Raw genomic sequence first — 24911 nt, 5'->3', positions numbered from 1 at the left:
ACTGGACATTCTCCACATAAATATGATAGCACATCCCTTGGGACGTCAAAACTGTACCCAAAGATTGTGGATACAGATTAACAATAAAGTAGACAGTGCAAATCATTGTAGGACTCTTTAAATCAATATTTTCCAAGCTGATCAACTTTCTGCATTTCTAATTTATGCCCTCTTGGACAAAAAATGGAAACAAACCAACCTAGGATATTGTCTGCTATACGAAAAGACTGAAGCCTGGCAATCAGAGTTTTATAATTAATGGTATCAAAAGTTGCAGTGATGTCTAATTGAACTAACAAGGTGGCCTTACCCTTAACCAAAACACAACACAAGGAGTCTAAAAATGACACTGAAAAAACCTCTGTCTCATGGTGTTTTTGAAAGCCAAATTGGTTAGGATCTAAAATTTGGTGTTCATCAATAAAGTCTTCCAACTGGCACAATATCCATCTTTTGACCACTTTCTCTAAAGTAAATAAGTTTGAGATAGGATGGTGGTTTGAGACCTCACTAGCTGGTAATCAACACAACTTATGATCCTCTTTGTGCATGTAGCTTAATGGGAAGGAAGGTTTCTATGGTGCACCCACTCGGTCTGTAGATAGTGCTTTCTTCAGTCTGGGGATTGTTTCGTCTTGCTTTCCCGCTTTTATTTTGACTGTTTTTTTATTAGGTGGATATTGTCCCAGGGACTCCATCTGCCCAGGCTGTTCCTAGTTCTCCAAGCATCCCAGTGACTCCTATATTTAAGAACTGGGGATTGTCACCCGAAGATAAGCAACAGGCAGCCCTTCTACGTCCCACTGAGTGAGTTTTTCCATCTCTGTATGTATTTCAACTCCTCTCAGACAGGGAAATAATTTGCTGCAGCAAATGCAATACCACCTTTATTTACAGAAAGGGGTTGCTTCATCCAGTTTAAGGTGAGAAAGAATGTTGTAGTAAATATCTATTCAGGAGGGTGGACCAGATATGTATTTATTTATACATACACACATGGCAGTTTCCTCCTGCTCCAGTTGTCTTCCAGTTCAATAAGAATTAGGCCTGGGATCTGGCACCATGAACTTTCATTTCTAACTACCTGGGGAGTTTTTTCCCATTATATCTCCCTCACCACTTTCTTTAGTTCAGTTATTGGAGTGACAGTTCTCAGACGGGCCATTCACTAAGGCTCCTTCTAAAACCCTGCAGTCACGAGCTCTGAATGCAAGCACTCGATATAACTATTGTACAGTGTGAACACTACTTCCCTGTACATACCCAGATCAATCCAGACTCTTGTGTTTTGCCTCCCTGCCAACAGATGGAGACATTAAAACTTTCTCTGACGCTGTATATAACCCAGTGTGCCACCTGGAGTCCCTCAGTATTTCTCTGTCTGAAGCAGATGGTAGGTGGTATAAAACTTGCAGTCTAGAGAGAGAGGAAAAAAACATTAAAAGACAAGAACATTTATAGATCCTCCCAGGGGGTTGTGAGGTCCTGGTGGAGCCATCCCCCCTGGTTTGAGGTGGATGAGCAGGGGGTTGGTGACCCTTCTGAGAGCCTGATCTGGAGGTCCTTGGGGTGGACATCTGGTGGTTCAGATCCCTCATCCCCCACAAGACAGTGGTGAAATCTGCTGGCAGTTCTGCACTACAAGCCAGTGGAGCAGGGAAATATATCCCTTTTTATACAGTTTTTCCTGGGTTGGGTTGCTAAAGTTTGGTGAAAGGAGATGGGTATAGCCAGTGGGCTGGCTCTTTTCGGATCTGCCATGTGGCTTGCACTCCTGAAACTGGAACCTCTGCATCAAAGGAATGTAATGATTTCTATGTATCTTTATTTGATCTCGGAGAGTAAAAAAAAAAGAAAAGAAAGCAAGGAAATAGAGGAATCTGTGCAATATCAGAGTTCTGGGAGGGAAGCTACTTTAGCAGCTTGGGGAGCTCAGCGATGGGGTTTTTCAGCAACTTCTCTGCCTGCGGAGGAGACCAGGTGTTTGCTCCCTGGCGCTGAGGTACTGTTCCCCTGCTTGCTGTTGAGGTGCTGGTGCAGCAGGTGTGTGGAGGAACAGCATGTGCGTGCAGCAAAAGTAGCATGGCATTAGGGGGTCTGCATTGAGCATGGCTGCACCAATAGAATGAGCCTCACTGGTGACTGGGTCTAGTGCAACCATTTTCGATTCCCTAGCAGCATCAGTGGAAGAGGCAAGGTAATCCCCTCCTCAACTATTGCCAGCGGTTCCCTGTCCCATGGAAGTGCAGAGGTACTTGCATCAAGGAGGAGTCTGGTTCTGGTAGAGGTCTTTTGCTGGTTTTAATTTGTTTATGCGCAAAACTTATTCAGCAGAACAAGCAGTGGAGGATGCTGGCTCTCAGCCCCTATCTCCATGGATTCTCAGCAGGTCAAGAGGCCTGACCTGTTGAGAAGCTGTTCAGGCCTTTGATGATTTTCAGTGCTGGATGTTGAACGGATCTGGGCCTAAATGTGCTGAAGGTGCAAGCAAGCTTTCTTTAGCTGTGTGGAAGGCCTCGGTGATGGGTTTTTTTCCCGCATTCGTAAGTGTGTATGTGCATTTTTGCTGCATGGCAGTTGCATGCGAAGGGACTTGTGCGCTTAAGGCCGTGGCCTAGATTTGAGCACATATGTCTGTGACCTAGACTTGTGTGCATATTTGCGCACTTAAGTGTGTATTTGCATAGGTACTTGTGCGCGTAAGACTGCAACCTAAACTTGAGCGTGTATTTGCGCAGGTACTTGTGCACATACGGCCATGGTCTAAATGAGCGTGTATTTGCGCATGTATTTGTGTGTGTACGACTACAATCTAGTCTTGAGCGCATATTTGCATGCGTCCTGAAGGGGTTTGCACGTATGCCTGGTTAGTATTGGTGTGTGCACAGGAGGCCGCCTAGAGCCGAAGTTCAGGAGAGCTAGGCACTGGGGATGAACAGGTCCAAGCACCTTGCTATCTGTGAGACTTGTCATCTGATAGCAATTTGATTCTCACTTTCTCTCCATTTGTGTCAACGCTATTTAGATGCTCAAAGCGATTTGACTACCTCAGCTTTTGCCCATGTGGGGAATCCCCTTGGCCTATGGTGTCTCTGGAGGAGAGTAGAGTAGGAGGCGAGGCTACGGTCAGAGATATCTTGCTGAGTTTGTTGGCTCAGACGCTGAACACGCTTAGTGTGGCTGGAGGTTAATTTTAAGTTAAATGTCTTGCTTTTTTCCCCCCTGTATCCAATTCAAGAGATATTGGATTTAAAGAAGGTAAATGTGGCTCTCAAGGTTCCCTGTTTTCGCATGGAAACTCTGAGGTCTGTCATAGCAGCGTTATGCAAGGGAGAGTACTTGGCATCTCTCACCTTGACAGAGGCGTATCTGCACATAGACATCAGGCCAAAGCACCAGAGATTCCCGAGGTTCATGGTCCTAAGGGAACATTTTCGGTTTCGAGCCCGTCCCTTTGGCTGGCAACAGCTGCATGTACCTTCACCAAGGTGATGGTGGTGCAGGTGGCCGCATTGCAAAAGGAGAGTGTGTTGGTGCATCCATTTCTGGACAACCGGCTCATTCGTGCAAAATCAAAGGACCTCTGTTGACAATCAGAACAAAAGATACTGATGCGCTTGAAGTTTCTAGGATGGTTGGTGAATCTAGCAATGAGCCATTTAGTCCTCTTTCAGACTCGAGAATATCTGGGAGTTCAGTCCGACATGCTGGTGGAGAGAGTATTTCTCACGGAGAGAGATTTCTGAAATTGCAGAGTCAGATTAGGCTTTTGCCAGAGCTTTCGGTGCTCAGGGTCTGGGATTATTTACAGGTCCCGGGTTCTATGGCATCGACATTGGAATTAATGCATTGTGCATTCGCGCATATGCAGCCTCTGCAGGGGGCTTTTCTCTCCCGCTGGAATCCATTAATAGAAGAGTTTCATCTTCCGTTAGGGGGGGGAAGCCAGGGACAGTCTTTCGAGGTGGCTTACTTGCACCAATCTCGAGCAATGATGGCCTACCTCAACTGTCAAGGTGCAACCAAGAATCGGGCAGTGGCTCAAGAAGCCTGGGAGTTGATTAGAGCGTCTCTTATCACTAGAGTCAACAACATTCAGGCGGATTTTCTCAGACAGAGAAAGTTAGACCCTGGGGAATGGGAGCTGTCGGAGGCAGCAATGCATCTCATGGAAGATGGGGGTATCCCGACCAAAGAGAACACCAAGGCGTCACGGTTCAACAGCCGCTGAACAGAACATGGTACGGAAGGAATCGGAGCTCTGGTGTTGCTGTGGACTCAAGGGATTCTTCTTTGTCTTCCCTCCATGGCCTCTGGGATTATTGCGGATAGAGAAACATCCGGGCAATGCAATCCTGTAGCTCCAGAGTGGTCACATCGACCATGCTTCCCAGATCTGATCAACATGGCTATAGACGGGCCCCTGATGTTCGGACATTTGTTGACGTTTTCACCAGTGCCCAATATTTTCAGTGGCTCACTTCTGTCTTGCAGCTTTGCTTCTGAGAGGAGACGATTGAGTTGAAGAGAATATACTGAAGTGATTAGTTCCACCTTATTGCAGGCTTGGCAACCTTCTACATCCTTGACATATGTGTGAATTTGGGGGATCTTCGAATCCTGGTCTGCTGTTCACGGAGTGCAGACTCAGCCTGTTCAGGCTATGATGTCACATGTTTTGTCTTTTCTACAGAAAGGTTCTGGTCAAGGGACTGGCCTTTAACTCTCAGAGAATCCAGGTAGCGAAATTGGGTTGCCTCCAGGGTAAGGTGCAAGGGTACCTTCTGCCACATATCCAGATGTTATATGGTTCCTTCGGGGAGCTAAGAACTTGCATCTTCAGGTGCGGAACATTTGTCCATCTTGGAATCTGAATCTAGTCCTTAGAGGATAGTGTGAGGCTCAGTTTGAACCACTAAAGAGAGCTATGGTTAAAGACTTGACTCTTGCCCGTTCCCAAAAGGCATCCCCTCAAGCCTCGGCTATTTAATGAATCTAGGTAATGACTTCACTTGGTGTACATGATTTACTTTAATGATTATATTTTCCTCAAATATTGCGCTTATAGTTCCGCCTCCCCAATATTCTTTTATTCAATGATGTTTGTATAACTATTAATGATGGATAGTTGTCTCGTGTTTTTCTTATATTTTGGTGTATGATTGTAAACATCAGTTTTTTCTGTACAAGAGTTATTCTTTGGGTATATGTTCAAAAAATTAGAAAATAAAGAATTAAAAAAAAAAAAGACTTGACTCTTAAAGTGGTTTTCTTGGTGGCTATTTGTTTAGCCAGGTGAATTTCAGAGCTCCAGGTGCTGTCATGTCGAGATCCCTTCCGCAGATGTCGGATTAAGCATGGTGCCTTCTTTTCTGCCTGAGGTAGTTTTGGCGATCCATCTTAGTTATACAGTGGAGCTTCCAGCTTTTCCGGATTTGGATTTCTCTACGCCTCACACAGAAGAGCTTAGACTCTTAGATGGAAAGGCATGCAATAATGAGGTCTCTAAAGGTCACTTATGATTTCTGTAGATTGGATCACCTCTTTGTACTGTGGAGTGGTCCAAAGAAGGGAAGTAAGGCGTCTAAGTCTACAGTTGTGTGGTGGCTGAAGGAAGCAATCAAGTTGACTTACATTTCTAAAAGGCGCCTGCTGCCGGAGGGTTTTAGGGGAGCCCTCGACACGTTCTCAAGCAACTTTCTTGGCTGTCACAATAGGTGTTTCCACATGAAATTTGCTGGGCAGCTACTAGGAAGTCGTTGCACACTTTTGCTAGGCATTATCGCTTGGATGTTGGGGCTCCAGCTTCCACGTGCTTTGGAGAGCGTGTTCTAAGAGCGGAACTCTCCAGGTCCCACCCAAGATAAGGGGAGCTTAGGTACATCCCAGGAGTCTGGACTGATGTAGGTACATACAAGGAAAAGAAAATTGGTTCTTACCTGCTTTACTGGGTGGTAGAGTCTGCCACTCGTACTGTTGCTTTGTATATAGTGTGGAGTTGTTGGAAGTTTTCAATGCTGATCATTTATGTTAAATTTGGGAAACAAGTTTTCCATTATCTTTTTGGGCAACCTCACCTTCTTCCTGCTCATTGGAGAGGAGGGAGTTTGCTTAAAAATGTATGTTTGTTGCTGTCATCTTGGCTTGGGTACAGGTCAATACTGACTGTAAATAACCCAGTGTGCCAAACCAGGTGGCACACTGGGTTATTTACAGTCAGGCCGATACAGTACAGTGCGCTCCAACGGAGCGCACTGTACTGTATCGGCCTGACGCGCTTCCAGTGGCGCTTCCTGACGCGCTTCCAGTGGCGGGCTTACTGGAAGCGCGTTTTCCCTTACCCCTTATTCAGTAAGGGGCCGAAACTGCGCGTCCAATCCGCCGAACCTAATAGCGCCCGCAACATGCAAATGCATGTTGATGGCCCTATTAGGTATTCCCGCGAGATTCAGAAAACAAAATGTGCAGCCAAGCCGTATATTTTGCTTTCAGAAATTAGCGCCTACCCAAAGGTAGGCGCTAATTTCTTCGGGCACCGGGAAAGTGCACAGAAAAGAAGTAAAAACTGCTTTTCTGTGCACCCTCCAACTTAATATCATGGCGATATTAAGTCGGAGGTCCCGAAACTTTCCAAAAGTGAAAAAAATTAAAGTCGGCCTTATCTTGTATTGTTCTGTTCAAGATCGACCACGGAACAATACAAGATAAGTGATTACAAAGGCTTTACTTTGGCCAGTTTTGACGCAACATTCTCTCAATGTGGAAGTGGACATCAAGTCACGCAGAGTTACAAGAGACCCAGGTACCTAATGATTTTTGAAGTCCAAATCAATGGCTCACAGACACGAAAGCTAAATCATTTTTTAGCATCGTATGAAGGTACACACGCTCTCACTTAAGACATTCCTCATATAACAGGTTATATATCCTTGTTAGAAAAGAGCATAGGGTTATTTTGCAACCATGCCAAGTGAGCACGAAAAGACACGGTCTCTTTAAAGAGCTTGGAGTTGCCATACTCATGATGGCACTAGGTGATTTTAAAAGGCAGCCTTCATATGCTCATGCTCAGGGCCTGACTGAAAGCTGAGATTGGCTCCATGGCCATTCTCTGTCCGCTTACTTGCAGCTGGTTTTCTCACAGGACTCCCCTTGGCAGGTCATCTATCCAGCTTTAGTAAGTATCCATGTCTTTGATCCTTTCATTGTGTGTGTGTGTGAAGTTGAAGGTTGTCACACACAGTTGGTGGGTCCAGTGAATGCTGCTGGAGTGAAAGTGGTTTCTATTAATGGCTTAGTGTGTAGCTGTCACTTTCTATAGATTGTTACCTCATTAGTGTACTCCTTTTTGTGTTTTTCAAATTGACCTGGTTCCTATCACCAGCTTGCTGCTGGTCTTTGGGTTGAAGTAAAGAACTCTCCCTCTGGCTATCAGGAGGGCCAGGTGGTGGGGGTGCAGGAGCCACATTGGCTTTTGGAGAACCATCAGGGGCATAAGGCTCCTGGAGACCAGCTATGGCTGGTGATGGATAACTATCTGTGAGTATTTCCCTGTAGACGTCCCTTTATATATCATTTTGTGTAGCAGCATGAATGCTTGTTTGTGATTGAAAGTGATGTTTGTTTTGGCATGGTAGGTGCTCTGTTGTACTGTTATTTGTGTGCGCCGCTGTTGCATCTTTTCCAATCTGCATGGTCACTGCTCCCATTTCTGTCCTTTGTGCTTCTGTATGTGTGCTATAGTGAAGTTTCAAAGCTTTGCTGTGGGTGTGGTCTCCTGTTGTATGCTAAGGAAAAGCATGTTCTGTTTGTATGCAGATTGAGTGGCATATCTGAATGTGCCTTCCACCTGTCCCAATCCGTGATTTCATTCTTTTCTGGGTGTTGCAGCTTACCCAGAAAAAAATCACATAAATCATCAGAAAAGGGCCATGTTCAGTCCCTCCGTGTCTTATGATTATAACTGTTTCCCCCTTGTTTGCTACTTTTTTTCTGCTTGTTCCCCCATCCTTGCCCAAGTACACAGACCATGCAAGTGGTTCTAGACAGGGCATGACACGTACAGTCCACATTTCCCACCAGTGGTTGCATGCATGCAGGCTTGCCCTGGTGATTACACTGGAGAGACTCCCTTTTTGGAGGTGGAGCTGTGTGTGCTGACTTATATTTTACTTTGCATTCCTTAATTCTATTGTGTCTGTGGTAAATACTTCTGATCAACTTTTTTTCTTTTTCAGCCCCATCATGACCTGCTCTGGCTCCAGGAGCAGCCAAAGGATGGAGGCAGACTTGTAGCCCCCCACCCTACACACAAACACAAAACTCCACTGCGGTAGGGCATCCCTAACCTGCCTTGGAGACTCCACAACAAGTCAGGTTTTTAGGATCTCTACAATGAACATGTAAGAGAAAAATCTGCATGCACTGGAGACCTGGCATATGCAAATTTGTCTCATGCATATTAATTGTGGATATCCTGAAAACTCGAGTAGTTGTGGGGTCCCCAGGATAGGTTTGGGAAATCCTGCCATTAGGGACTAGCCAGCACTTCATCTTCTTCCCCACATTCCTGAAATAGTGGGGAAAAAATAAAACAGAAAATTAAAAATATTTATTTAAATTGTTTCCAGTAAATATTTAATATTTTCTTTAACTTTGGTCTCCTGTGTCTTTTGATAAGTTTAGTGGTGTGTGAGTATAATTGATGGATATGAGTGCAGTAGTCTGGGTGCACGTGCATCAAGTACGTTCAAGTAGTTCATGGATGAGAGAATGAGGTATATCTGGATTGGAAAGACCTTATGCTTTTAGTGAGGTGTTTGGGGTGCTTATATAGCTGGCAGGGTCTGGCAAAGCTCTTTTAGAAAGCAAATGCCATGATCTCCAGTGGAGAAAGCAATACAGTCTATTTAAAAGGGGCAAGAAAGTGCCCTGGAACAGGAATCTTTGTGATCCCTGTCCTAGCACCTCTTTCATATTCTTTGTGAAATGTGAGAAAATAAAAGGAATGATGGTGAGATGGACTGATGGCTCTCATGATTTTCTGTGAAAGGGATGTAAAATAGTTCTCATATTTTTCCTGCCATAGAAGAACAACTGAGTAGTATGGCAAAAAGAGGGCTCATAAAGTTACTCCTGTGCTAAGCTAGTAAATATATTTGACTGGAGGGCTCCAGAAGGTGAATAGAAGACATCTAAATTTGTTGGTAATTATATCTTATGGGCAGAATGGAGCGCATTATTTAAGGGTCTGTAGTAGTGCCACATCCTGAATACCCTAAATGTTTTCTTCATGGGTAGTGTTTTCTCAGCTCTGAATATTTCTCAAATAAATCCTTCTACGAGAGCTGACAGTCAGCAAAACCTGAATATCTGCCGCTGTTTACCAAATGGTCCCTTAGTCATTAAAAACTTTGTAAAGGTGAGTTTAAGAGGCAACTTCCCTTCTTTTTTTTTTTTTTTGTTTTTTTTTGTTTAGCATCACCCCCTTCCAGTATTCTCTCCAATGCATCTAACAGGACTGAATTAAGAACATAAGAAATTGCCATGCTGGGTCAGACCAAGAGTCCATCAAGCCCAGCATCCTGTTTCCAACAGAGGCCAAACCAGGCCACAAGAACCTGGCAAGTACTCAAACACCAAGAAGATCCCATGCTACTGATGCCAGTAATAACAGAGGGCATTCCCTAAGTCAACTTGATTAATAGCAGTTAATGGATTTCTCCTCCAAGAACTTATCCAAATCTTTTTTGAACCCATCTACACTAAGTGCAGAAACCACATGCTCTGGCAACAAATTCCAGAACTTAATTGTGTGTTGAGTGAAAAAGAATTTTCTCCAATTAGTCTTAAATGTGCTACTTGCTAACTTCATGGAGTGCCCCTTAGTCCTTGTAATATTTGAAAGTGTAAATAACTGATTCACATCTACTCGTTCAAGATCTCTCATGATTTTAAAGACCTCTTTCATATACCCCCTCAGCCTTCTCTTCTCCAAGCTGAACAGCCCTAACCTCTTCAGCCTTTCCTCATAGGGGAGCTGTTCCATCCCCTTTATCATTTTGGTTGCCCTTATCTGTATTTTCTCCATCACAACTATATCTTTTTTGAGATGTGGCGACCAGAATTGTACACAGTATTCAAGGTGTGGTCTCACCATGGAGCGATACAGAGGCATTATGACAATTTCTGTTTTTGTTAACCAATCCCTTCCTAATACTTCCTAACATTCTGTTTGCTTTTTTGACTGCTGCAGCACATTGAGCCGATGATTTTAAAGTATTATCCACTATGATGCCTAGATCTTTTTCCTGGGTGGTAGTTCCTAATATGGAACCTAACATCGTGTAACTACAGCAAGGGTTATTTTCCCTATATGCAACACCTTGCACTTGTCCACCTTAAATTTCATCCTCCATTTGGCCTTGGCCTGCAGTTCGCAATCATTTCAAGTGATTATTGTTGTGGCGTACTACTGATCTGCTCTTTGCTGAGTCAGGCTGAACAAGGTCCTATGGCTTTTGGACCACAGCATCTCTAGCCGATCATGAATGAGAAACCTGAATCTCCTAATAAAGAAGTTGGATGAGTCTCCTTTCTTCATGTTAGTGTAGATTTAAGACAGGAGACACTTGCTAGCAGGACAGAGTTCATAGATCACATGGGGAGAAGTGTTTAACAAATAGAGTAAGAGTAGATAAGAAGCCTAAGGCCCATCAGTCTGCCCAGTTTATTTCCCGCTGCATGTCATAGTCCCCAGTTGATCTCTGGCTTTCACATCCTCACAATTAGGGATCTTCTGTCCTTATTGCATTCTTTCCTAAATTCCATTACTGCTTTTGCCTCTGCTGCTCTCCCTGGAAGGCCGTTCCATGCATCCTTTTCATGAAATATTTTCTGATATTACTCCTGATTCTGCCCTTCTGGAGCCCCGTCTCATTACCTCTTCTAGGATTTCTGCCGAAAAAGGTTTTCCTCTTGTGCATTATTTATACCTTTTGAGGTATTTGAATGTCTCTGTCATACCCCACCCACTCCCCTTCTCTAGGGTATAGATATTTAGGTTCTTAAGTCTCATGTCATTGGGCTTTTTGGTGCAGACCCTGCACTCTTTTGGTTGTCCTCTGGTCCATCTCTACTCTTTCTATGTTCTTTCTGAGGTACGGTCTCCAGAACTGGACACAATATACACAGTGAAATCTTACCAGTGACCTGCACAGCTACATTAATCACCTCCTTTTTTGCTGCTATTAATGCGTCTCTCTATACACTTCTGGCATTCCTCTAGCTCTAGCCAGCACCTTGTCACATTCTTTTTATAGCTTGAGAATATCAGTTATCCCAGGACAAGCAGGATGCTAGTCCTCACATATGGGTGACGTCATTCACGGAGCCCTTAAGCGGGAAAAACTTCTGGCAAGTTTCTAGAAGCTTTTGATTTGGCTGCCTGAGGCTACTGAGCATGCCCGGCATGCCATGATATTCCCTGCCACAGGGGTCTCACTCCAGTCTTATTTTTTCCGCGCTGCTGACTGCATCGCGTTTTTCATTAGGAGCCTGTGATTTCCTCACACTTACAAAATATTTCAAAATTTTTCGCCTTACCGGGTCTCATTCGGTTTGTCACCGGCTGGTGACAAACATTATAAAATTTTTTCCTTAAAAAAAATCATCGTACGATCGACGGATGTCGACTGACAGAACTACAGGGTTCAAAAAATGTCCGGCCTGCAACCGGACTATGTCAATAACAGACCCGCACATCGAGTGCGTTCACTGCCTGGGAAAGGACCATGACATCGCTGCCTGTACCCAGTGCCAAGAGATGACGGCGAAAGGTAGGAAGTTGAGACACGAAAAGATGGCCCAACTTTTTAAAATTCAAACACCGCCATCACCGATAACTTCCTCTAAATCTTCGCCGGCCGGCGTTACAAAAAAGTTACTAATAACCAAACGCCACATCGAGGGATCGGGGGACGCCTCTTCGCCAACCCCATCTACCTCGTCCGCAAAATCGGCATCTGAAATTCGTCCGCCACATAAGCACCGTACACATCATACAGTTCCTCCACTTCCACCGCCAGAGGAACCAGTGCCTAAAAAACGAAAAAAGTCATCGACCATCGTGACAGAACCGCTGCCATCGACATCAGTATCCGACCTAACAGCTTTAATCAAGCAGATTGTCACGGATGCTTTCAAAGAGAATATGCCGGCGTCATCGCCGATGCCGACCTCCGAGTCGATGCCGACCTCCGGGTCGATGCCGACCTCCGGGTCGATGCCGACCTTGCCGTCGATGCCGGCCATCGGGCCGATGCCGAAGGACCAGTCGATACCGACTACAGATTCGATGACGCCATCGGGAACGATGCCGATGTCGATGCCAACATCCATTTCCATGGCCATACTTCCATCGACCTCGATGACGATGCCGATATCCCTACCATCGGTACAAGAAAAATTCTCAGGCTGCTCAGAGATGTCACGGGCTACTTTTTCGATAGCCCCATCATCGATTCAGCCGCAGCCGTCTATGGCATCGATGGCCTCCGTATCATCATGGATTCCTAGGCCAATTCCTTCATTACTTCCTGTGTCCATACCAGCAACTTCCACGGTAACACCTCACTATACAATAGCTTCAACGGAAGCTCCTGTACATAGTTTAACTCCTTCTTCAAAAAAGGCACCAGGGAAGTCCAAACACACTTCCAGATCTGTCACTGACATCTCTTCGGAAAAGAAATTACATGAAATCCTCACGAAGAGATACCAAGATCTCTTGGCATCTTTGCCAGTGGGGCCTGAGGAAGAAGCAGACACAGAAAGAGAAAGGGAAGTAAGTGACACTTCACCTGACCCTCAAGATCCCTTACAGGGCACATCAGGGATGTCCCCATCTAGGGTACAAACCTCTCATACATACCAGAATCGGATACCTGGTCAGATACACAATCTGAACATTCTTCAGAGGATTTCCTTTCGGATCATACTCCCCCTCAGGCAAAGAAACAATCTCCTCCTGAGGATTTATCCTTCTCTGCATTTATCCAAGAAATGTCAGAATCTATTCCCTTTCAACTACAAGCAGAAAAGGACGAAAGACAACAGACTCTGGAAATTCTACAGTTCGTAGATCCCCCAAAACACAATTTGGCTATCCCAGTGCATGAGGTGTTGCTGCAACTCCAGCAAAGAATCTGGGAACACCCTTGCACAACACCAGGAGTCAACAGAAGAGTGGACTCTACTTACTTAGTCCAAGCTGCACCAGGATTCGACAAGACCCAGCTTCCTCACAACTCCCTAGTGGTGGAATCTGCGCAGAAGAAGTCACGAAGATCTAAAACCCATGCCTCTATTCCTCCTGGAAAGGATAACAGGTTTTTAGACCTTATTGGCAGGAAGATTTACCAAGGGGCTATGCTAAATTCCAAAATTGCTGCTTACCAATTGTACATGACGCAGCACCAAAGGAATTTATGGAAACAGATGGAAGAATTCTTACCCTCACTGCCTCAAACACAACAAGAGGCAGCTCAACAGATTATCCAAAAGGGCTTTGATGCTGGAAAGCATGAGGTTCGTGCAGCATACGACGCCTTTGAAACCTCTGCTAGGACTGCAGCATCTGGAATATCTGCAAGAAGATGGGCCTGGCTAAAGGCTTCGGACTTGCGCCCAGAAGTTCAAGACAAGTTGGTGGATTTGCCCTGTCAGGGTGACAATTTGTTCGGCACAAAAGTGCAAGACGCTGTTGCACAACTTAGAGATCACTCTGAGACTTTGAAACAGCTCTCCACTTTGTCACATGACACATCAGTCCATCCTCCACGGAGACCGCCCCGTAGGGACACAAAGCGTCCATACTATAGACCAAGGAGATATTATCCGCAGAACTCTAGGCCAAGACCTGCGAGACCCCAACAGCGTCCTCAACAGCGACAGCAAAGGGCCGCACGACCTCAGCCACCGCCTCAGACAACTTCAACCTCTGGTTTTTGAAAGCCGTCCCAGAGAACACTGCCAACTACCCAACCCTCATCCACAGTTACCGGTTGGGGGAAGAATTTCCCAATTTTACTCACAATGGGAAAACATTACAACAGATCAGTGGGTCTTATCAATAGTTCGTCAAGGTTACCAACTAGACTTCACATCCCCACCTCAGGAGTTACCACCAAAACACTCCTATCTGGACAACGATCCTCAATTACAAGTAGAATTATCTGCCCTTCTGAAGGCAAATGCGATAGAACCCGTACCATGCACTCAGAAGGGAAGAGGATTCTATTCCCGGTATTTCCTCATTCCAAAGAAAACCGGAGGCCTACGTCCCATCCTAGATCTCAGAAATCTCAACAAATTTCTCAGAAAAGAGAAATTCAGGATGTTATCATTAGGAACCATGCTTCCACTCATACAACAGGGAGATTGGCTTTGTTCTCTGGATCTTCAGGACGCATACACTCATGTTCCAATCTTCCCACCTCATCGCAAATACCTCAGATTCAAGGTGAAAAATCACCATTTCCAATACAAAGTCTTGCCGTTCGGCCTAACCTCCGCCCCGAGAGTATTCACAAAATGCCTAGCGGTGGTGGCGGGACACTTACACAAACAGGGAATTCATGTGTTCCCTTACCTCGACGATTGGCTCATAAAAAGCCAATCGCAACAAGGAGCAGTAACTTCTCTTCATTCCACAATACAGTTACTACACAAGCTGGGATTCATCATCAATTATCAAAAGTCCCAGCTGCAACCATCTCATGTGCTCCAATATATAGGTGCAGAATTAAACACCAACATAGCACATGCGTTTCTTCCAAAAGACCGTGCTCATACGCTGTCCCAACTGGCATACGAGGTATCAAGGCAACCGTACGTGACAGCTCATCAGTTCCTAATCCTATTGGGACACATGGCTTCTACGGTCCACGTCACACCCATGGCACGACTTGCCATGAGACTCACCCAATGGACTCTACGATCACAATGGATCCAAGCCATTCAACCACTGTACTGTCAAATCAAGGTAACCCACCAGCTTCGAGCCTCGCTACAATGGTGGACAATCAAGAACAATTTATGCAAAGGCCTACCTTTCCAAAAACCGATCCCTTGCATAACATTAACTACAGATGCATCCACATTGGGATGGGGGGCTCACCTGCACACTCTTCAAACTCAAGGGACTTGGACAAAACTCGAAGCCACATATCAAATCAATTTTCTAGAACTTCGAGCTATACGTTATGCGCTGCATGCGTTCAAGGACTACCTTTCACACAAGACTGTGCTAATCCAGACGGACAATACAGTAGCCATGTGGTACATCAACAAACAGGGAGGTACGGGTTCGTATCTCCTATGTCAGGAAGCAGCACAAATTTGGGACTGGGCCTTAGACCACTCAATTTTCCTGCAGGCGACTTATCTTGCAGGGATTCACAACGTCCTAGCAGACCGACTCAGTCGCCAATTTCAGCCACACGAGTGGTCTTTGAATCCCTCAGTTGCGACCAAGATCTTCCGACAGTGGGGACAACCGTCAATAGATCTCTTTGCGTCGCATCTGAATTACAAGGTGCGCAACTTCTGTTCTCTACACAACCAGAAGAACCACCCAGCCAAGGACGCCTTTGCTCGCCCTTGGAACTCAGGCCTACTCTATGCGTACCCTCCAATACCGCTTATCACCAAGACGCTGGTGAAACTGCAACAGGACAAAGGGACAATGATACTCATAGCCCCGTATTGGCCTCGACAAGTATGGTTTCCCACACTGCTAGACCTGTCAGTCAGGGATCCTGTTCGCCTGGGAGTACCTCCCGATCTCATTACTCAGCATCAGGGTCGGTTGCGCCATCCCAACCTCCAATCTCTATCCCTGACAGCATGGATGTTGAAAGCCTAATCCTACAATCCCTTGATCTTTCAACTGATGTTTCTCAAGTACTTATAGCCTCCCGTAAACCCTCCACACGAAGAAATTATTCTTACAAGTGGAAGCGGTTTACTTCTTGGTGCAAGCAAAAGCACATAGATCCTTTCACTTGCCCCACTACTTCTCTATTAGATTATTTGTACCATCTTTCAGACTCAGGTCTGCAGACATCATCAATCAGAGTGCATCTCAGCGCAATCTCCGCTTACCACACCAAGATAGGGGATGCACCTATATCCACACAACCTCTCGTCACTAGATTCATGAGAGGTCTCAATCACCTTAAGCCACCGATTCGGCCTCCGGCTACTCAATGGGACCTGAATCTGGTTTTAACAAGGTTAATGCATTCTCCTTTCGAACCTATAGATTCCTGTGACCTTAAATATCTCACATGGAAAACTATTTTCCTCATAGCCATCACATCAGCTAGGAGGGTTAGTGAGTTACAAGCACTTGTCACATACGAACCTTATACAAAGTTTCTCCATTGACAGAGTGGTTCTCCGAACACACCCAAAATTCCTCCCTAAGGTAGTTACGGAATTCCACTTGAATCAAACAATAGTTTTACCCACATTCTTTCCTAGACCTCACTCTCACCAAGGGGAAAGAGCTTTACACACTTTGGACTGTAAACGTGCATTGTCTTTTTATTTGAATCGCACTACATCCCTTAGAAAATCCAATCAGCTTTTTGTCTCTTATGATCCAAATAAGCCAGGTAAAGCAGTGGGAAAACATACTCTATCCAATTGGTTAGCAGATTGTATACAATTCTGCTACGAAAAAGCAGGCCTTCCTCTCCAAGGGCGAGTAAAGGCACATTCAGTAAGAGCCATGTCAACTTCAGTAGCACATTTTCGTTCAGTGCCAATTATTGACATTTGTAAAGCAGCAACATGGAGTTCTCTTCACACCTTTGCAGCTCATTACTGTTTGGACAAGGAAGGAAGACAGGATTCAGCCTATGGACAATCTGTCTTAAAGAACTTGTTTCCTGTTTAATCCCAACTCCTTCTACATCCATCCTGCTGTATTCTTCGGCTGACTCATTTCTTAAACACGGCATTCCGGTTACCTGCATGGACAATGACTCAGCCTCTAGCTTGCTAATCACCCATATGTGAGGACTAGCATCCTGCTTGTCCTGGGATAAAGCAAAATTGCTTACCTTGTAATAGGTGTTATCCCAGGACAGCAGGATGTAGTCCTCACGAAACCCACCCGCCACCCCGCGGAGTTGGGCATCAGACTTTAGTTTCTTATTGGCTAACGCTTCTTGCTACATACAAGACTGGAGTGAGACCCCTGTGGCAGGGAATATCATGGCATGCCGGGCATGCTCAGTAGCCTCAGGCAGCCAAATCAAAAGCTTCTAGAAACTTGCCAGAAGTTTTTCCCGCTTAAGGGCTCCGTGAATGACGTCACCCATATGTGAGGACTACATCCTGCTGTCCTGGGATAACACCTATTACAAGGTAAGCAATTTTGCTATATGATCTTTCCAAGATCTCTTTTCTGTTTGGTAGACAGCAGTATATCACTCCCAACTTTGGATTTCTGCTCGCCAAATGCATGGTCCTGCACTTATTTGCATTCAAATTTGGCTACCAACTCTTTAGCAGCCCCACCATGATGTGCTCTGGCTCCAAGAGCAGCCAAAGAATGGAAGCAGACCTGTACCCTCTGCTACTCCACTCCCCCCATACAACACATACACAAAACCCCATTAGAGCAGAGCATCCCAAAATCTCTCCTGTAGGGTTTTCAGGATATAAAGAATATGCATGAGAGAACTTTGCATACATTGGAGACTCTCAAACATTTTTAGATCTGACTTATTTCCTTAGGGTATCCACAGAAAGGCAAGCCCTATTTTTATTTATTTTTTTTTTTTTTACTAACCCTTCTACAATAGCACTCACAAAGATATGAACAGCCCTGGCTAGATTTAGGACAGCCATTAGTATGACTGTAGTTGTGTGGTCGAATTGAACTGGCTAGTGCTGAAAATCTGTGCTGACTGGCTAAATTAAAAACCCGTCCCAGGAACACTTCTGGCCCTGTCCCCATTTTTGACCGTCACGATTTTGGGGTGATGGAGGGAATGAGGACTCTTAACACTGTTAGATTTATCTGGCTAACGTCAAAGGTATCCAGATAAATCTTTTGAGAATCCACCCCATGTGATCAAGTGCATACTGAATAGTTGATTGATTTTTGTTATGAATAGAAACAATTTGTGAGATATCACGAGGTAGCATCAGGATATTCCAGAGGACAATCGTGACCACGTCTGTTAAGGCAGATAGGATTTTCTTGAGAGGTGTGGGGACTTTCTTCCAGAACCACAAATATTCTGAAGTTTTTTGATGCAGCCCATTGGGCATGGAACTGGCTAGGCCTTGAAGTGTTTCTTCTGTCATAGGTTCATCCTGTCCAGTGAGACCCTCATGTATTCTTAATCTGAAGCTGAGTATCTTTTTCTGTATGAATATAATTGCGAGCACTGTTGTCAGTGGTGTAATTTTCTTAAAAGAGAAAAAAAATAGTGCCAGGCTAAGGCCAGTAGTGGTCTCCACCATCCACTCCAGCTGCAGGGGAGGGGGGAAAAGGAATTAAGTTCAAACCGGTTCCAGGCCAGCAGAATGGCAGAAAATCATCAGTTGGCTGTTAAAATAAGAGTGCCTCACCGCAGCTAGGAAGGGAACAGGAACAGACATTCTCTTATTTTGTAGCTTTAGAAAGCTGTAATGTTTCTATTTTATACTGCCCTCTTCAGATTGTGATGTTTATGCAAGAGATACTTTTACACCTTTAAAAGTACCTCATAAATAGAGAAACAGATTAACGGATTATTTTTTTTAATTATTTAATGGATTTGTAAGCAAGAAGCCAGCTCATATGATTTAAGGCAGTATTACTAGCTAGAAAACTTCAAAACAAAACCAGCAAAGTAAACAGATGAAAAGAAGCATCCTATTTCTTATTTTTCATTTTAAAAAATCATGATGATTTTATTGAGTTCTTTAGCTAAAAAGTGGACAGGATCTACCAATCCTTCCAGCTGGAGTTTGACAGTTTTCTTCCTTCTTGTCTGCCTGCTCCTTCAGCCCTTTCTCTGCAGGGAGCCCCATTATACAGAGGAAGCTCCTCTGCTCTCCCCAGGCTTTTACAGAGCTACTGAGTGCGCTGGAGGCAGGGGAGAGAGTCGTGCCATTTCAGCACTTCTTCTGAAGCAGGACATAGCTAAAAACTTTCTTCTAGGAAATTAAACTTGGCAGACCTTAAGAAAGAGAATGACAAAAGAGGGAGTAAAAAGATCAGAAACCTCACTTACCCACACTTTCCTTTTTCTCTTCCTTTAGTTTTCGTTTTGTGCAGTGCAATGTATTTGGTAGTACTTTGCCCTTAAGGTAAAGTGGTGACATTCCATTCCTTCTGCTGTAGGGTGTACTGGGACCTGGATATTCAGACGAATGCAGTGATAAAGCAGAAGGGTCCCTTGGAAGTACTGGCCCCGCACCCTGAGGTAGAGCTGCTTCGCTCCCAGCTCATCCTGAAGCTTAGGCAGCATTACCGGGAACTCTGCCAGCAGAGAGAAGGTAAACTCAAGGCTTGCCATCTCTCGGACTCTCTCTTTCTTTTCTCTTTCTATCCTCTCTGGTTTTGTACTTTTCATTTGCTTTATCTATTTCTTCCTGTAATTCCTCTGGCAATAGCTTTTCTTCTTCCTCCCGTTTCTCCTTTTTTTCTTGCTCCACTGTTTCCCCTCTTCTCCCATTCTCTTCCTTCTCTGCTATGCCCTGCTACCATCTTGCCTCTTTCACTCTACCCTTTGATAGTTTCAAGAGCTCCCCTCTTTGTTCTTCCAGGTATCGATCCCCCACGGGAGTCCTTTAACCGCTGGATGTTAGAGCGGAAGGTGATGGATAAAGGGACCGATCCGTTGCTGCCCAGTAACTGTCAGCCCATTGTGTCTCCTTCCATGTTCAGAGAAATTATGAATGACATTCCAATAAGGTACGTGTTGGGCACAGCCCATCTGCCTTTTATCTTGGAGCAGAACAACAACTAGGCAAAGGTCAGAATGTACATGTTGTTCAGAAATATTCCTAGAACAGGGCTTTAACAAGAAGCTCCCCCTTAATGAAATGAAAAGTGGGCAACCCAGTTCCTGTGCACCAAGGCTTCCATATCATCTGCCAGGGCTGTAAATCTGCCATACTGCCAGAGTAGGGGAAAGGCATTCTGTGTCATGTACCAGGGTCACATGTCTGCCATACTGCTGGAGTAGGTGCTTGGAATTGTGTAGGATCATTTGTCTGCCACAGTGCCCCTTTAGGGCTCTACGATGAGATCACCTATGGCAAGACTGTAATTTTTAGCGGAATCCTGTAGAAGAAGGGGGATTCCTGTATCTTGAGATTGAGGGTTTCTGGAGGACTAGAGAGAGGAGATTCTGTATTTTGGGACTGAGAATTCTGTGCTTGGGGACAGGAGAGGGTAGATTTTGTAACGCTGGGTGGAGTCCCTGTGTTTGGAGGATTAGTGAGGGGAAATGCTTAAAATGTGGGATTCTCTATCTTATGGGTCATTGTTTCAGATTATCACGCATCAAGTACAGGGAGGACGCCAAGCGACTGCTCTTCAAATATGCAGAGGCTGCAAAAAGGCTAATTGAATCCAGGTTAGTATTTTTGTCTATGTAATTAACTTCAGGTTTGTTTGGGGTTTTTTTTGATCAGGCAGTTTCCTCCTCCTCCTTTGTACTTTCAGCTCATTCAGAGCCAGGGCTGGGATCTGGTGCCATGAGCCTTCATTAATAACTGCCTGAGGATTTTCCCCCTGTTTTATACCTTCCATGCCCCCAGCATAACTAGTCTAGTCATTGCAGTGATGGTCCTAGGCAGGGGGCTATGCAACAGAGTTCCTTCCAGAACTCTACAATCATGTGGCCCTGAATCTGGCCACCAAATCTCACCCTTAAGCAATGCCCATGACTTCCTCTACAACATCCAAGTAATTGAATCGACCGCTTATTGTAACTGTATTGCTATGTAATTTCAAGTTGTTTAAGTTGTTGTTTAATTTTTATTTTTATTCTATGTTACTTAAAGTTGCTTAGTAGTTTCTTGTTCTATGTAAAGCCCACAGGCAAGTTTTACTGTTCACTGTAAACCGGTTTGATTTGTATCCAATGCAAGAAGATCGGTATATAAAAGCTAAAAATAAATAAATAAATAAACAAACATCCCCAACCCTAGCCAACTTAAGGGGTAGAAGACCCGCTCAGGGATCAAACTGGGGACCTTCTGCATGGAAGTGCACAGCATTTGCCACTAGGTCAGCCTTTAATTTCAGAGTTAATAGAAATAATGTTTGATGTTTTTACAAGGTTTAGCTGTTAGTTCCCTAGTGTTTGCCCCTCCTCAGCAGTTACTTTTCAATTTTCTATTGCCCTGACATTCTGTGATATTGTTATTTTAGTCACTGCTCTGTAAAAAGCACAGGAGAGTATCCTCCTATTTTCAACTTATGTCCATACTGCTGAAGTTTCAGTAGGCATGATAGGAAATTGATGTTGGGGAAATCTGTATCATTAAAGAATACAGATACCACCGGGAGGTCACTTTTGTTCTTCTGAAGCTTGGCTAGATTTAAGGCAGCATTGATGAGAAAAATGATCTTTGGGGAGCACTGGTGGCTATGGATGAGGAGTCCAGTCTATCTTGCTTTTGTTGCCTATGTGGTGTTTAAATAAACTGCAAGTTAAATTGCATTCCTATTCATACCCCAGATCAGTCCAGACTCCTCGGTTTTTCCTTCCTGCCAGCAGGTGGAGACAGAGAAAAAAAAGTTTCAGTGTCACTGCCATATAAATTAGTGTGCCACCTGCAGTCCCTCAGTATTGACCTGTCTCCAGTAGATGGTAGAAGTGTAAAATCTGCAGTCTGGAGTACATAAAAAAAATAGGATAATCTTTCAAGCAATCCTCCCACGGGGTTGGCAGGTCCTGGTGGGGCCGTGCCCCCTGGTTTGATGTGGACAAGCAAGGGGTTGGCAACCCTTGAAGGAGGCTTGGTCCTTGGTGCCATGGGGATTGTACAACTGGTGTCTAGTTCCCTCATCTCCCAGGAGAGCCCTTTGGATCCTGCATCAGCTCTGCAGCATTATCGGCCCTGCAGCTTTAAGGGAAGTACCTTTGTTTATTTATTCTTATATGGGCCATTAAAGTTTAATAAAAAAAAAAGTTAACTGATCAGTAGAATGCTAGTATGGAGGGTCGCGATGGGACTGAAGGGCTGAAGGAGCAGGGCTGAAGGAGCAGACATTCTCAATCTCCGACTGCAGTGCAGATATCTAGCACTAGTTGGGGTTTCAGCGGGGAGGTGACCGCTCAAGGCAACACGTGGTGAAGATGGCACGTGGCAAAAGCTGCTTCTCCTGCAGTGAGCCGCATGCGTGCCTATCTAGAGCCAGCTTATGAGCCCATTGCGTCTCCGGAGGGAGAAGACAGCTCAGATGAGGCAGGCAACAGAGTGGCAAGCAAACAAGCACTGAAAACGTTGGGGATGCTGCTGATGCCTTCCTCATCATCGCAGGAATGGCAGTCATCATGGCTTCAGCAGCAGCAGAGACATCTAGGGAGGCAGGGGATTCCCCGCCTCTTTCATCTCCCATAGTATGAGGACCCAAAGAAGAGCATTGAGCCTCTGAGGCAGAGGAAGACCTGCTGGAGGAGAATGCTGAGGATTCTTCTGCTTTTTCTTCAGATTTTGTACTGCTGCTACACAGGGCATATCTAGTCAGGAAGGCAGCGGGAGAGAAGAGACCTCGGACCCTGGGTCAGCCTACAGGTGGTTCGCATGACTGTGAAGAGATCCAAGGTATTTAAGAAGAAGGTGTCTGCGAGCGTCCGAAGGATTCTTGGACTGTCTGCTCGGCTAGGTAGCCTCAGGAGAGACACTGACAAATTAGAGGATTCTGATGCTTCGGCAGATGATTCTCCAGGAGTAGAGTCCACTCAGGATTTGTCGGAACCGGAGAAAGAAGTGGAGGAGGTGCTTGTGGATGAAGAGGATGGCCCTAAGGTGGTGCAGCTCTTTCGAAAGGAGGAGCTATGGCCCTTCATTCCGTATGTCCTTAAGGAGCTAGGCATCAAGATTCTGCAGAAAGAGTCCAACCAGGAAGGAGGATGAACCCCATCATGGATGGATTGAAGGGTCCAGTGAAGACTTTTCCTTTCCACAAGTCGGTGAAGAAATTGGTGAGCAGGGTGTGGGACACACCTGAGACCGACCTGAAGATTGGTAGAGCAGTGGCTAAACTATACCCCTTACCAGAGGAGACGCTCGAGCTTTTGATGCTTCCAAAGGTGGACGCTTCAGTTTTGGCTGTAACCAAGAAGACCACCATTTCAGTGGCAGGGTCCGCCGCGCTAAAATATGTGCAGGATCAGAAGTTTGGAAGTCCACCTCAAGAAAAGTTTTGAGGTCTCTGCATTGGGCATAAGGGCTGCGGGTTGCAGTAGTTTTATTAAAAGAGCATGCTTGTGATGGGTCGAATACTTGCAGGCAGAGGAGCCTACGTCAGCATCTTCAGCGAAACAGTCTGAGAGTTTGGTGGTGGCAGTAGCAAATGTAGCGTATGCCTTATATGACCTGATTATGATGTCTGCGGTGTTGGCCAGGCGACTGCTTTGGTTGAGAAACTGGTCGGCTGATGTGTGGTCCAAATTTCAGTTAGGGGCTCTGCCATTCAAGGGCAAGCTCTTGTTCGGGGAGGACTTAGAGCAGCTGGTGAAACATCTGGGAGAGTCCAAAGGGAATAAATTGCCAGAGGACAGGCTGAAGGGGGGAAAGAGGTCTTTTCCGACCTGATTGTGCTCTCAGGATAATAATAAGAGATTTTGACAGACTAGGGGACCTTTGGCTCAGAGGCAGAGCTTGGGCAGAGCACAGTCCTGAGGGCAGTTCTTTTGGGGTGGACAGAAGCCAACCCGGGACAATCAATCCTGGTCAGGGAACCAGGGGATCAAGTCCTCACAATGAAGTGAGGCTGGTGCACTCTTCTATTCCAGCCAACGGGGGTCATTTGGCTCTTTTTTATGAAGAGTGGACCAGAATTACAAAGGACCAGTGAGTCCTAAGCGTAATCAGAAACGGCTATGTGTTAGAATTTGCTTGACTGGTACAAGAAGCCTACATCTTCTCCTCTTGCACTCCCCATGCCAAGCGAGTGACAGTTCAGGGGACAGTGGGACCGCTTGCAGCACCTTGGGGCTATAGTGCCGGTTCCTCTAGAGGAACAGGGAAAAGGAAAGTATTCCATTTATTTCGTGGTACCAAAAAAGGTGGGAACGTTCAGGCCGATTTTTTTCTTTAGAAAAGGTAAATGCAACTCTCAAGGTACCCTGGTTTCGTATGGAGACTCTGCAATCAATCATAGCGGCAATGTACAAAGGAGAGTTTTTTGCATCATTAGATTTAACTGAGGCATTTCTGCTTATATCAATCAGGCCAGAGCACCAGCAATTCCTACAGTTCATGATTCTGGGGAAACATTTTCAATTTTATGCCCTTCATTTCGGGTTGGCGACAGCACAGTGTACATTCACAAAGATAATGATGGTGATAATGGCAGTGCTCAAAAGGGAAGGGGTACTGGTGCTTCCATATCTGGACGACTGGCTCATTCAAGAAAAGTCAGCAGACTTCTGTCATCAGTCAGTGTAGCAGGTTCTGGAGAGGTTAAGGTCTCTGGGCTGGATAATGAATCTAGCAGAGTCACCTCACACCGTCTCAGGCCCCGAAATTCCTAGGGGCTTGTTTTGAACCCTGGATAGGAAAGGTGTTTCTCACATAGGAGAGGGTGCTGAAACTGCAGATTCATTGTCTGTTGGGGCTTTTGGTGCCGAAAGACTGGGACTATTTACAGTTGCTGGGTTCAA

The 24911-nt window shown here is 45.2% G+C and overlaps 1 protein-coding gene across 1 annotated transcript in view; it reads left to right on the top strand.

The window, feature by feature from the left end:
- PCIF1 (PDX1 C-terminal inhibiting factor 1) overlaps nt 1–24911 on the top strand; it is a 70378-nt gene that overhangs the window by 24046 nt on the left and 21421 nt on the right. The window contains exons 5-8 of the mRNA XM_029611729.1: nt 674–807; nt 19409–19563; nt 19834–19981; nt 20565–20648. Coding sequence (XP_029467589.1) covers nt 674–807; nt 19409–19563; nt 19834–19981; nt 20565–20648 — 521 coding nt within the window. The remainder of the gene's footprint in view (nt 1–673; nt 808–19408; nt 19564–19833; nt 19982–20564; nt 20649–24911) is intronic.

The sequence above is a fragment of the Rhinatrema bivittatum genome, chromosome 8, assembly GCF_901001135.1.
Source record: "Rhinatrema bivittatum chromosome 8, aRhiBiv1.1, whole genome shotgun sequence".
Lineage (NCBI taxonomy): Eukaryota > Metazoa > Chordata > Amphibia > Gymnophiona > Rhinatrematidae > Rhinatrema > Rhinatrema bivittatum.
The sequence above is the reverse complement of the archived record's forward strand: the minus strand, read 5'-3'. Positions and strand labels throughout refer to the sequence as shown.